Below are 15027 nucleotides of genomic sequence, written 5' to 3' on the forward strand. Positions count from 1 at the left end.
TCAAAGTTTGAGAAGAATGTCGTGTTTGCATTTGAAAATCATGTGAACTTTAAGTGAGGTTTTTATAAATATCAAATCTTTGTTGAAAAAGGACTTAAGATGGTGGAATCTTTGAATTTAATATTCCTAGCTTTTAACCAACATGTAAGTACTTTATTTCCCGGACAGAGTTCTTCAAAAGCGTTAGTAATCTCGAATATGTTCCTCCCTCTGCACATCCGCTTATCAAAAAAGCCCTCGAGCGTGTCAGAAACAGACTTGTCCATGCAATCGACTCCTGCCCTCCTAAAAATACATCGCAACAATAAAAAAGAACAAAGAAGAAGACCAAAAATCTATAGGAAAAGAACATACCTCCATTAGGATTTTAAAAAAGGATCAAATTGGCCAGGAAATACAAACAAAGCTCCGATGAACAAGAACCTTTAAGAACAAGAACATGATCCTTTTAGGTTTGCTCCTCCATTTATAGTCATAGCTGATTCAAACAAAAATAAAGAAATTGAACTGTATTCTATAAATTTCATTGTTCCAAGCAATTGCAAAAGTTCATGAAGCAAATGTTGTGAGTGCATGGAATATGGAAAGAGAATACAGAAATGTGCATATCAATTAGCCCAAAAACCCTAGCTTATATACATGAGTGAGTGGCCCGGATTGAAACCAATCCGATGGCTACCAAAATCCCACTACACTAATATTAGTATACGGCATCGTAGCCGTACACTTGGCCCTCACATCATCCCCTCCTCTCGGAATAATGGAAGGCCGTCAGGGTTCTCTTGTAGATGGGCCGGGATCTAGAGGAACGTCAGGAGGAGGCATCGGTGGATCTGTAGACGGTATTAACTGCTCCTGATCCCTTTGTATGAAGCGTTTTAACCGCTGCACATGCACAATCTCCAGAGGATCGGCATGCTGAACGTCATGCTGAACCTCATAAACTTGTGGTCCAACTTGCCGCAACACCCGATGCGGTCCTTTCCACTGCGCAAGGAGCTCCTTAGATAAACCACGTACCGTAAGATGGGGAAAACGGACTAACACTAAATCATCCACTTTGTACTCTGCAGGTGGACAATGATGGGAATTGTAGCGCCGTTGTTATCCCACTTGTACACGGCCTAAGTGTTCAGTAGACTCTACTCGGACAAGTGGAAGAATGCTTGTCAAATATTGATCCCATGACCTAGCATCAGGAGCTCGTGGCAATCGCAAAGGTAAACCCAACTCTATTGGTAATATTGGATCATGACCATATAGAAGTTTATATGGTGAAGCACCAATAGAACTCTGCACCCCTGTGACATAGGCATACCGAAGAGACGGCAAATAACCATGAATGCTGAAAGTTCACATACTTCGCAATCATCCCTTTGAATGTCCGAACGAGCCGTTCCACCAGACCGTCTGATTATGGATGATAAGCACTCGTAAAAGTGTGGCGTATCCCCAACCGAGATGTTAAAACATGAAATACCTCAGCCATAAATGCAGGACCATTATCCGAAAGAATCCGCTCTGGACAAGAATGCTGGAACACCACTCGATTGAGGAGGAAGTATCCAACAACAGTTGCAGAGGCACTAGCAAGAGCACCAACTTCCACCCAACGAGTCAAGTAGTCAGAAGCAATAATAACATACTCATTGCCAGCAGTCGATCATGGAAAAGGTCCCATAAGATCAAACGCCACCAACTCAAATGGACGAGAAACTGCAATTGACTCCAACCATCCTTCCGCAGCACAAGGGGGAGTATTACGAGTTTGGCACCAAACGCAGCTATGCACATACCGGATAATATCACGTCGCATCTCTGGCCAATAGAAAGATCTGCGCAGCTTCTCGGTGACACGACGGTGTCCCATATGACCACCTAGAACAGGAGAATCATGGTAGGCATGGAGAAACCGCGGAATAAACACCGAAGGCACCACCAGCCGTAAATGACCATCAGGATCCGTCCCCACAAAATAAAGAAGGCCATCTTCAAGGCGATATTGAGAATGTAAATGCCGGAAGGGCAAGTCATCAGCAAGTGATGCAGGATTCTCAAACCCATCTCAAAGCCTTCGAATCCACGGCTCAATCTTTTGAGCCTCGCGAACCTCATCAAGAGAAGGTAGATCTTGCTCTGCGCCCTGTGGACACTGAACGTCAAGGACAGCAACTGCCGATGGCACAGAATCCTCATCTAGAAAATCCACAGATGCTGGAACAACAGGTTCGTTAGAAACATGAGAAGTGAGTGGAGAAGGAAGAGGAGCTCGAGAAAGGGCATCAGCATCAGCCATAGAACTCCCTGGGCGATGAACAACATCGAAATCATATATCTGAAGCTTCAAAGCCTATCGAGCCGTACGACCAACCAAGTTCTTCCGCTTCAATAATGAAGTAACAGCAGCATGATCACCTTCAAGTAACGTCCGAAAACCATGTAGATATGCATGAAGTTTTTCGAAACCCCAGACTGCTGCTAAACACTCCTTCTCCGTCGTGGAGTAGTTCATCTCTGCTGGTTGTAATGTACGGCTTATGTATGCAATGGGATGGCGCTGACCAGGCACACTTGAGCTCTCTTGCATCAACACACCTCCAAGACCAATGTCAGAAGCATCCACGCGCAAAATAAAAGGCCGAGTGTAGTCAGGATATGCCAAAACCAAAGGAGTCGTCAATAGCTCTTTGACATTCACGAACGCCCGCTCACAATCCGGAGACCAGATGAAAGATGACGTGGATGACTTCAGCAATGCTCGCAATGGTGTAGTGCGATCAGAAAGATGATCCACAAAACGACCGAGGTACTGCACCTACCCAAAAAGCGCTGCACATCATTCACACACTTCGGAGTAGGGAACTTTAGAACGGCTACAAGTTTGTCAGGATCAACTTGCAAACCCTCACGAGAAATACGGTACCTAAGATAAGTTGTGTCCTTGGACCCAAACACGCACTTCGACCGCTTCAGCTTTAAACCAACGTCGCGTAGCCGATCCAACACTTTACAAACATCACGAACGTGCTCCTCCCACGTCCCCTCCGAGTGGATCAAGACATCATCAATGAAGTCAGCCGTCACCTCCGGCATATCGCAAAGAACCTCGTCCATCATCCGCTGAAAAGTTGCTGGAGCATTGTTCAAACCAAACGGCATCACCAAGAACTCGTACAGACCAAATGGTGTACGAAAAGCAGTCTTAGGAATATCTTCTTCGGCCATCGGTACTTGCCAATACCCAGAAGCAAGATCTAGCTTGGTGAACCAACGACTTCGCCCCAAACGATCCAAGAGATCAGCAGTGTGAGGAAGAGGGTACACGTCCGAGATCGTCACTTTATTTAACGAACGATAGTCGATGTAGAAACGAATACTACCATCAGGCTTCGTCACAAGATAAGGTTCACATGCCCAAAGACTCCGCGACTTCCGAATAACACCCTTCTCCAACATCTCTTTAACGTTTGCACGTAAAATCTTGATCTCCTTGGGTGACCGACGACGAACAGGAACCTTGATTGGACGAGCATCCCCGGTTGGAATGGGATGACGTGTGGCAATCTTGGCCCCAGACGATAGGTCAAATTCAAAGAGATCAGAATACTCCTTCATGAGCCGGTCAACCGCTGCAACACAAAGATCATCGGAGGGATCGGGAAAGGGAAGAGCAGAACAAGATGGAAACACAAGAGGAAACAGTGGGGGAACAAAAGTAATGGAAGCAGAGGTAGAAGTAGAGGGACGAAGAGGTACGGAAGTGAGAGGAATAGATGAAACATAAGGAAGTATGAGACAAGGGGGAGAAGCCTCAAAGTCACACTTGGCATGATTGCGCTGCAACCAATCCATACCAAGAATGAGGTCAAAAGCTTGACTCGGCACCACCCGCAACGACTGCAACTCAAACTCGAGATCGCCCACACGCACAACCAGATCCGTCTCATCTCGTGCACATGCATGTGTACGGCCGTTGCCATAAAGAATGAAAACTGGATCTGCCGCACGACGCAAGTGTAGACGACAACGTGTGGCAACAGGTCGAGCAATAGAAGATAAACTCGAACTTGTATAAACCAACACGGAGAGAAGAATAGGAGACCTCTTATTATAAAAACAAGTTTAGAAAGTAAACACTGGATGAACCGGTGCTGAGTGAACCCCTTGATGATACTCTCGAAAGAAAGATGGAGGGGTCACTAACTTATTCGCGCAAGGTCCCTCCATTACTCGCGCGACTCCTCGTTTCCCGAATGCACCTCGGTATCCAAACCTTCCATCGCAGCAACACCAACGGGACGTTGCTAACGCCAAGGTCTCCACCCAAGAAATGGAGGTCGCCAATCCGGAAAGCGCCGACAACGCCGATAAGTATGACCAACTTCATCACATGCCCAGCAATGAACATCACGGCCATGACCACGTCCTCGCCCTTGTCCTTCGACTCGAGTAGCAGCAGCATCAACTTCCATGGGAACAAGACCATCACTCATAGGAAGTGGGGCTGAAGGACGTGTAGCAAGAAGTGGAAGAGGTGACGTCTCATAACGTTGTGCCAAACGAAGAGCATCGTCAAGAGTGGCAGGAGCAAGTGCATGCACAAGTCCGACAAGATCTTGACGAAGTGCTGGCCACAACATTCCTAGCTTGATCCGCTCCGACATATTTGGCTCCGCACGAAGCAAAAGACTTCGGAAACGAACGCCAAATTGCATCACCGACTCAGATGGCCCTTGGCGAAGACGATGCAATTGTTGGAAGGCATCATCACAATCATCGGCGTGTCCGAAGGCGCGTTTGAAGACGTCCGGAAGAACACTCCAATCGCCACGAGTGGCTGCGCTCAATCCATTGTACCACTGCAATGCCGTCCCTTGGAGACATGTGGGGAACTCACGCAAACATCGAGCATCATCCCAAGAATGATATGTGGCAATCACCGTGAAGTGATCGAACCAATGGTACACATCATCCCTAGGACTCCCACGAAAGAACTCCGGCCGAACACGAGGATTGGCACCAAGAGCAGGAGGAGTTGTACCATGTGCCGTGAACGCCGCCATCAACTGAGTTTGGTTGTTCAATTGCAAGCGTATAGCATCAAGCAATTGAACCAACTGCTGCTCTAGAGTCAAAGGAGGAGATTGTGGATCGGCCATGAAGATGAATGAAAAAGAAAGAGCAAAAGAAGAGAAATGACAAAAAGCTGGAAAGAAATGGTAGATCTAGACAATGCAAAAAGCTAGATCTAAACCAAAATCCTAAAAGGAAAGAACAAAAGAAAGGAAATGGAAAAAGTTAGATTTAAACCGAAATCCCAAATCCAAGCACTCCCTAGGGATAATCAAAAGTGCCCCTCACCTCCACCAAATACAGAAATGTGTATATCAATTAGCCCAAAAACCCTAGCTTATATACAGGAGCGAATGGTCCGGATTGAAACCAATCCAATGGCTACCAAAATCCCACTACGTTAATATTAGTATACGGCATCATAGCCATACTTAAATCTTGGCTTAAACTTACATGTTCTACCAAGCACAAGCGTCTGACTGTCTGGTCGTCCTTTAAAAAGTACTAAGATTCTAAACAAGAAATACATGTATTATTCACTTCTTGAATTTGTAATTCAAAAGCATTTTAATTTTTTTTTTTTATTGTCTACGTCCAACCACAAGCCTCAACTCATTGCAGAGGTTCAACAAGCAATGCCTAAAACCTTCACCTCGGGCATAAACGTACACCCCCATGCAAACCTAGTTCAGCATTCAGTGTTGGCAAAAACAGTAGCTGTTGTACCAACGAGAGCCTCCCGACAACTTTGTCAATGCACGACATAAGTACGGTAGTTCAACCAACAGCTAGCGACAACAAAACCGAGTTCGGCACCACTACCATGCTGTTATCTACGTATTGCAGTTTTCAAAGCTGGAGGTCCATATACTTTCAAATCCTTGGGGCGTGAGACTCGGGCATGTGCTGTCAAGCTCAAGACAGAAAAACTGTAACTATCAAACGACTTCACAAGAAATTCAAGCGTCATCCTCCATCTCTGTGTCTTCATCTAAAGTCGTCCTCATCATCTTCCTCGACTTCCACTGCAAAGATAACTCAACAGTTGGTGACTAAACGAAAGAATGAAACGAAGCTTACGTCCATGGCCGACTTTGCAATCATCACATATCCAGACCTCCTCGTTTCTGTAGCTTGTACATCCCACGTGGTACCAACTGTTGCAGAAGCTGCAAAGCACTTCCTCCGGAGTCTTGTCTTTGCCACATTGTCGACAAAACATGTCCACTTTGCCTCTCAGTTCTTTGACCCGCTCATCAATAGAGCTCAACGCGTAGTGCAAATCTCCGAATGGCGTGAACACTTCCTCGTAGTCTGCTTCCTTATCCTCAGGGACGTAAGCGGATTCTTCAAGGTCGGAAAGAACCCAGACGAGAACCTTTCTTCTGGAGTCCCCTTCAAAGATCTTTTTTGCGACTTCTTTGGTGTGACGATGAAGCTTCACGGCATCTTTAGCAACGCTTATCTGGAAGACGATGAGCACCTGCTGGTCGGCATAATACACATCGGCTCCAATGTGATTGTAGTTCTGGTTCACGAAGAGCGTCGGACTTCTACTCACCTTTTTCAAGCTGACCATGGATCGCGTCATCTTGTTAACGGGCACAACCTGGAGATGGTGACTCAGTGTCACATTGGCCCCTGTTATGCCGACGTTGAGAAGCTTCAGGGCAAGTATTGTGGCTTCCTCAGCATTCCACCCAATGGTGCACATGTTCCTGCTTTCTGAGATACCCTGCGTGAAGTAGCGAACTTCTGCTTCCATGTCGCGGTCCTGCTTCCTGCGTAGCTCTTGAGCTAGCCAAACATGAGCAAGCGTCTGCAAATGCTGCGTCAGACAGTGACCTTTGCCGTCAGCACCGCGATAGTAACACCTGGAGTCCATGGCCTCGGATAGAACAGAGATGCGTCTCCCTGCAATAGCCTTAAGGAGCTCGTTCCGAGTCCATCGTCCATCACCGTTGTTGACCGGCTTCCGGATGACTTCAAGCAGCGACTTCTCAAGTCCCTTTACATTCTCGCCCAACAGGTACTTGCTTGAAAGGCGCCCCTTCTTTAAATGGATCCAGTAATCAACCAGCCAAGGCACTGTGCCAGTCAATCTGTAGTCCAGCTCTTCAAAACTCATGCCCTGACGTTTCAAGTAAACTCCGAGCTCCGTGAACTGTCGAAAAACAAAATTGAGCTCAGCGTAAGTAAAGAATGACACTTACGTTAAATCCCCCCACGCAAGTGTGGAATTCTACTTCAGGAGTTTTTGAAATCTCTTTCCTCAAGGAGCTCCTCACGGAGGCACAGATGACTGTGGTGCACTCGAGAGGGATTTCATCGATAAAGTCGCGTGCAGCCATCTTCTGATTGCTTACAGACGGTGAATCGTCCTTGCTCACATCCATCGCATTTCCATCGTCAATGAAAATGAAGATTTTCTCCCCCCGTGTACGTAAGAAATGAAGCATCTTTGGGGCGTCCTCGTTCGCAGCTATCAGTCGCTTGTGAACAGCCGGCTCGTGGATATAGGCCAAAACCAAGGCTTTGTATACTGCTCGCACCGGATCCTTCATGAAATAGTTTCCAGCCAGAAGTAAGAACCGGCATGTCGCAAGATCTGGCATCTTCGTTTCCCTCTTAGCAAGCTGGTTCGCTTCACCTTTGCTGGTAATCTCTGGTTGCTTGCTGGTAATGTTTGGTGGTATCTCCTGTTCACCCGGTGCCCCCATGTCTAGCGGAATCACGCGAACGTCCAACAAGTTGCTGATTGATAAGGCAAAGTTCTCGTTAGACAATGCATGTAGAGCTGCAAAACAAGAGGCCTTACCTTGGGACATTGACGGTAACCTCTGGCTTGATCTCTTCACTCTGTGGTAACCCTTGCGTTTCCTTGAGCTGTTTGGCCTTGATTGCCAAGTGCGACTTGACAAGCAGAAAGCCCACTCCAGCACAAATGCTGACACTTTTGCCAAACCCGGGTGTCCCTGTGATGTACTTAGGTTTCGCAAAGGGCAGCCGCAGCCTGGGACAATCATCCCTGTCGCTAAGAAATACGAAATCTATGAGATCCTTCGTCACCTTTCGACCCATGTAATCAAACTCTCCCAGATTTCCACTCATGTCCGGAGCCAACAGCCGGCACCACGTTTCGTTGCTCGTTAAGCTCTCCATTGTCAGATGCCCAAAACATTCCTCCAATCTCACGGAGAATGTCCAAGCTTCCTCGAACTCATCCATGACCTTCCTTCTTTTCTCTGTAACCACAGATGACAACTGTGCGAAACGCTTACCGCGTCCGCTGAGCTCCGCCATAGCTTTAGGTTTAGAAAACATGAACCCTAAATGCTTTTTAATTATCTTTTTCGCAGGTTTGGGTTCGAGTCTTCGTGAAGACAATGCCTTTGTGTTAAAGTCGTGTAATCCTTAGACTCGCTAGTAACCCTGTCACATTGCCACTTTAATAATCCCTAACTTGAGACCTAGCAGAGGCCTAGATTTACCTATGTAGTACTCATGGTCTGTTACTAATTCAAAAGCAGTGCGTCACTTGCCTAATGTCCAGCTGTAGGTAATGTTACCATCTTTTCTACTCGGGGTCGTATGGACATATCTAATACTGAGTCTCACCCTTGCCCAGGCGCATTGGCTTATCATAGCAAGTTGGAGAATGAGACCCTACTCTAGCGATGGTCGCATTACCCTTGCTCAGTCGAGTAATATACAATGGCAATACATCTCTCGGATCTAATCCGAAGGACCATTAAAGGACATTGATGGTCGCAGTGTTGGTGGATTTCGAATCAGCAGCCTCCAGTATCAGACGCTCGGTGGTTTCTCGATGTGAGTTGCCATTGTCTCCTGCAGCCCGAGTTTTTCGTGTATTCTATGGCGATAACAAGACGACATCTGCATTGTCGGTACATCAAGCACACTTCCCGTTGCACCTCAGAACCTATCACAAGGAACTACCATTGCGGGTAATTGCCTTCTCAAATCAAATCTATGACATCATCCTAGGGTACAACTGGATCACCAGAGCTTTTTCTTTTCCTTTTGTGTCTTTCAGAGAAGGAGCACTCTTCAGCTTAGCAACTTTGCCTTGTCCTGTGCCGCCAGGCGAGCATCCTCAGCGTTCTGCCGGTTCTGTTCCTGAAGCCTTCTGTTAGCTTGAGCAAAGATGACGTCTTTTGCAAAGAGATCTCTCTTGGCATAAACCATCGCCGCTAGCTCGCGCTGAAGAAGACTTCTGGAGCTTGGGTTGGAGATGTCTTGTAGGGCAGTTAGAACGATGTCCAAGAGATGATCGTCGAATGTCCTGCAAGCATTCTTGACCTGCCCGGAAAAAATCACAAGTTCCTTTTTCCGAGCGTCAAGCAGCAGACTGAGGAGCGTGAGTTGGTACTCCGTGTGCTTAAAGCCAGCTAGCTCATTGAGTTCCTTTTGTACATTGGGATCCTTGATCTTGAGCTTAGGCTGCTTCACTCTCCAATTCTGCGGAATCACTTTATCCCTCAGAACCTCCTCCAACTTCGAAATGGCTTTGATCTCTGATGCCTGGCTGTTAAGACTCTCCCAGAATGATTTCTTGGAGCTGTCATAGCAGCTCGTGATAGCATCAGCGAGATCAGAAGTGCCTTCCGAAGTAGGAATCACCGAAGAGCTATCGGTGTTCAGAAGAACAGCCAGGTCATCCTTGGAGTCTGGAGTGGCTTGAGCATGAGTGGACGTCCTAGCAGCTCCAGCTCCAGAAACTGGTTGAGGAGTGAGTGTAGGAGTAACTACAGCACCCTGTGAAACGACAATCGAAATAACAATGGTATCAGGAGATTCTAACGTAGCAGAAGTTGGATTTATCAGGAGATGCTAACATAGCAGAAGTTGGATTTACCCTTATTTGACCAGAGGAAATTACTGGTTGAAATCCTATATTAACATTCAAAATAAAACAAAACCAAAAATAATCAAACAAATCTACAAACAAATTCTCTAGTGTGAGGGCCAAGTGTACAGCTATGATGCTATATATTAATATTAACGTAGTGGGATTTTGGTAGCTGTTGGATTGATTTTGTAAGATCCTAAATTTTAACTTCCCAAGAGGTCATCCAACCCAATACTATTCAAACCCAAGGACACTTAACCCCAAATATCCCAAGATCCTTAATCGATTAGAAAAGGGGGTACATTCTTATTTATGGGCCCTTTCCTTCTATATTTGAACCCCATAAATCGTCTCTCAAGTTATTCTCTTTGGTTGCTTACAATCCACCATGTTTCCTTGTAAGTTCATGCCTTCGTGAACGGAAGTTGAGAACCGCAGCTCTCCCGAGAGCCTCACTCTCTTGACACCCTACCCCTCAGGTCAAGCTCAGTAGGAGCAAACTGGACCAGCCAGATGTCACACCCTACCCAATGTAGCGCACGTGGTTTTGACCCTTTATCCTATGGTGATTTACTATAGGATAACACCACGAAGCGGAACCTAAACCCTCTTTGTGCCATGTGACAGATGCCACGTGTCCATAGGAACCCGAGGTTCAGGGCCTTGGGCCACTGAACGAAGGAACGGTGCCAAACTCCCAAGCGTGAAGTCAAAGAATGATGGAACTGAACCACGGAGCAACTCCCGAGCATAAAGCCCAAGGAGCGAAGGGACAGGAGCCTGGAGCAACTTGGAACAGTCCTAGAGTAACTAGCATCCCAATGCCAGGACCAGCATGCAAAACGGAGCCAAACGGAGTCTGGCACTATTTCGGCATATTGGTGGCCTAATGCGAGGACATGAGTACTCCACCAACTAGCATGGAATGGAGCTTGGGCTTAGACCCAAGCCGGACGCAGAACAAAGACAGGCACACAAGTAGGAGCTAGACTATGCCTCAGGTTGATCGGCCATGCCCGACCTACCCACTATCCCTACTATACATTTGGAACCCCCCATAGCCCCCCCCCCCCCCCTTGAGGAACACACGCTTTGGGCTTTCACCCCAAGCCTCCCTTAGTATTAGGAGTTAGTCTCTGGGACAAACTTGAAACTTACTAAATATGGAATGTCTTTAGATTGCGAATTTGGACACGGGACGAACACCATTGTGTTTAGGACAATCTCTACATTTCGTAGATATGCCAAATGAGCAAATCTAGATACTTTCCATAAATAGCATTTGGGCTAACACAAAGGGCATGATAGCGAGGGTGTTTGGCAGACACGGTAAGCTATCATCCGGCGATATTGAGGGACCAATCTCAATACGCGAGGGTTCTTGTCAAGTGACAGAGCAAAAGAGAACTAAGAGCCAGGCCGAGTATGCTCAGCTAGAAACACATAGGAGTTCCTACTTTATGTCCATCTGGCTAAGTACAGGTGCTAAGCCCAGTAAACTAACACTTGAACAAGAGGGGCTGATAAAAGGAACCAGCAATACTGACCTCCTGCCATCGTGGCAGTAAGGTAAGAGTGTCCGTAAGGACTAGTCGATAGGTAACTTTTGATACCCGAAGTCACATTCGCGACACTACCCCTCGGGTCGAGCTTAGTAGGAGCAAATTGGACTAGCCAAATGTCAATCAACATGTGGTGTGATTCCCCTAGTCAACCAACAGAGTTGGACCTGAGACCGCTTTGATACCAAACGTAAGATCCTGAATTTAGACTTCCCGGGAGGTCACCTAAACCAACCCTAAATATCCCAAGACCTTTAACTGATTGGAAAAGGGGGTGTACTCTTATTCATGGGCCTTTTCACTCTATATTTGAACCCTATGGATCGTTTATCAAATTGTTTTCTTTGGTTGCTTACAAATTTCAATTCAGACCACTTGCTCCTATATATAAGTTAAGGTTTTTGGGCTAATTAATATGCACATTTCTATATTCCCTTTCCATATTCCATGCACTCACACCAAGAGTCTTGTTTGGACCATAAAAGGGCTGGCCTTTAGATGTTTCATAGCTGTTACCTTCACCATTTGGATCATCCAGCAAAGCAACCTCTAAAAAGATTCCTCTCGGCCAAGAATAAAAAGGATGGGCATTGTTTACTTGTATTGTGGAGGGCGATCGAGAGAAGGATGAGGAGGGCGGTCACCACCATCAACTCCATTGGATCGAGCTGCTCTTTCGAAGCTCACCATGCTCGCTGGGATGATTGAAGGAGGAGGAAAGAGAGAGGATGAGATGATCTTGGGCATCCTTAGCTGTTGACCCTCCTGAATGTCAAGAAGCGTCAACAAACAAATAGATGGGTAAAAATTAGGCTGTGAGTCAGTCGGATGAGTGGGTAGGTCTTTTCATTGTCTTTGACAAAAAGCCATAGTGGTGCATTGCTATTTCTTTCATGGCTCCAGCGTGATCAAACTAACTATAACAAAAGGCCTTGATCATTTACCCCTTTCCAAAGCAAAAGTATACAACATAAATAATATTCTAACTAAAAGAGCCATTTAGTGTACTTCTAAATTTTTTTAAAAATTTTCTTTCTAAGCTTTTCATAATACTGAGTATCTCATATTGTCTGATTGCAAAATATAATCTTAACTACAATAATCCCCATTAATTGATAAGAAAAAATGTACTCTTAATCATGAGTCTTAAACCTATAAATTTGGACTTATTCTGGCAATTAGTGTTGTGTTTTTTATATATATAAAAATCTCTTTTTTAATATAATAATTATACTAATCACATTTCCAAATAAGTTAAATGGTATTAATAAATTATTTTAAATATTTGTTAATTTACTCTCACTTTTTTAATTACGGTAATTAATAATTGAGATTATAGTGAGATTAATACTTGAGATATTTCTTTTAAGATTATTGATGAAATAGTTTTATTTTCTTATTGGAGAATGCTATGTTGATCTAAGTGATGATATCATATTATTTTTTTAATTTTAAAATCTTGAACTATTAGTGATTGTCATGATATTTTTGTAATTTCTAACTAATAGATGAATTTCTATCACTATAAGATTTATTTCAAAAAATTTAGAATTAGTCAAAACACAGAAAAGACGTCCTTAATAAGTAGTGGTAAAATATAATGAAGCTAAGAATAACAAACATCATCCCTTAGCACTTTATATTTTTTTATAATCAGGGAATATTTTGATTATTTACCAATATGACAGGAGAATATTTTAACAATTATTTTTTTATGTTATCAGTAACACTATCACTATGATTAGTGACAGTCAAGAACTTTTTGGTATAGTGTTTTTGAATAAGTGGATCTTTAATTTTATTTTACTGTTTTGTTTTGTATGTCTCTTAGTTTTAATAATGTTTTCTCTTTTTTATATAAATAATGAGAAATTTAAACAAAATTAAACTTTCAATAAACTTATAAACTTTAGAACAAAAAAATAAAATATTTATTAATACTTTTGGATTAGATATTTCTACTTGGTTGCATGTCTGCATCATTTTTTTTCATAAGCTTCATAAGTGGTAAGTTTAATTTTTTAAATTGTTTTTAAAAACTATCTATATTAAAATTAAAATAAGTTTTATATTTGGTTTTATCAAATAACACAATGCTTAAAGTTGATATAATAATAATTGGGAATATCTTCAAGTTGAGTAACAATTTTTTACTTTTAACTTAGCTGAAAAATAAAAAGATTTTGCAAATAAAATGAATATGTGAGTGCTTGGAATATGGAAAGGGAATACAGAAAATGTGCATATCAATTAGCCAAAAACCCTAGCTTATATACAAGAGCAAGTGGTCTGGATTGAAACCAATTCGACGGCTACCAAAATCCCACTATGATAATATTAATATACGGCATCGTAGCCATACACTTGGCCTCACAATTAATAATACATCTAATTCAGTAAATGCTTTTATTTTAACTTTATAATAATTTTAATTGATTTAATATTTGATAAAAAACTGTAGACTGAATAAGTTATTAACTTTTTCATAACCTGTTGAAACTCTTTATATATATATATATATATATATATAGACACACACACACACACACACATTGTTGGTACTTAATTTATAACATATTGAGATTTGTTGTATGCTACATTCAATTCTTATGAAAAATGAATAACTTGTTAAAGCTCATATAACAAAATAATTCTCTATATCTAGTAATTTGAATACTTTTTACATTCTTACAAAACTTTTCTAATGACATGTGCATAACATGTCTTGAGTTCAAATCCCATGAGCAAAAGTTTAGTGTTTTAAACACTAGTAATGAATATACTATTTAGTAAATTTAGAGAGATGGCAAACTTAGAAGCATGAGTAAGATAAAAATTAGACATCCAAATACAATCACTTAGAAAATACCTAAAGTTTATGACATTAATACTTTAAATTAAGTATCAAACTCCTATTCATTAGTAATGACCTCTAGAGAAGGTGGTGGTGGCGGAATATAAGTGGTGTGATAAAGTTTTAATAAAGAAATATGAAATATCAATTTAGAATTATTTTTGTAAAATTTATATAATTTACAATTTCCTCATGGTAATATGCAAATGTATATATTGGATTAGAGTGGCTAACAACTTTATATCACACAGTTCTTGGACAATTTATAACAAAGCTGGTACTAGAAATGCTACCCATAGCATATAATTTTCAGTCTTGATTTGTTACAATGGTTTCACCTGTATAATTTGGTAATATGAAAATTTAATAGAGCTTTCATCAAAATCAATCTTATACCCTCCAACTACTAGTACTAAAGTTTGGTACTAGAGTAAACCTGGTAAAGGTAATAAAAGTGGTAACTACTACACTTTTGGCAGCAAATGCAATGACAACCATGATGAATGGAAGTGCACATAGGCTAGCCTTGAAGTACACCTTCATATTTGTTAATTGAATTACCTAAATCTTTAGCCATATATAGCTAAATCTGGCTTCCTCCATATGCTACAATCTGATTTAGTCAAACATAATCTTGAAATTTGAGAATCAAATTTGTTATGAAA

General features: G+C 42.8%; 1 protein-coding gene across 1 annotated transcript; it reads right to left on the minus strand.

Annotated features, from left to right (window-relative positions):
- Nucleotides 1–5651: 5651 nt before the first annotated feature.
- On the minus strand, nt 5652–8376 carry LOC9659484. Its single transcript, XM_002969446.2, has 4 exons — nt 7892–8376; nt 7287–7827; nt 6154–7237; nt 5652–6098 (listed from the first exon to the last, which is right to left on the minus strand). The coding sequence occupies exons 1-4, from the start codon at nt 8374–8376 to the stop codon at nt 6061–6063; spliced, it is 2148 nt and encodes a 715-aa protein (XP_002969492.1). The 3' UTR covers nt 5652–6060.
- Nucleotides 8377–15027: the final 6651 nt, after the last annotated feature.

This window comes from Selaginella moellendorffii, unplaced genomic scaffold, assembly GCF_000143415.4.
Source record: "Selaginella moellendorffii unplaced genomic scaffold, v1.0 SELMOscaffold_12, whole genome shotgun sequence".
NCBI lineage: Eukaryota > Viridiplantae > Streptophyta > Lycopodiopsida > Selaginellales > Selaginellaceae > Selaginella > Selaginella moellendorffii.

Excerpts from the sequence above, each read along its gene's own strand:
- LOC9659484 (XM_002969446.2), bottom strand. The coding sequence starts at position 8,376 with ATGGCGGAGCTCAGCGGACGCGGTAAGCGTTTCGCACAGTTGTCATCT. Across the intron at positions 7,828-7,891 it reads GTTACCGTCAATGTCCCAAG|CAACTTGTTGGACGTTCGCG; the intron begins GTAAGGCCTCTT and ends CTTATCAATCAG. Across the intron at positions 6,099-6,153 it reads TTGCAAAGTCGGCCATGGAC|TGGAAGTCGAGGAAGATGAT; the intron begins GTAAGCTTCGTT and ends TTATCTTTGCAG.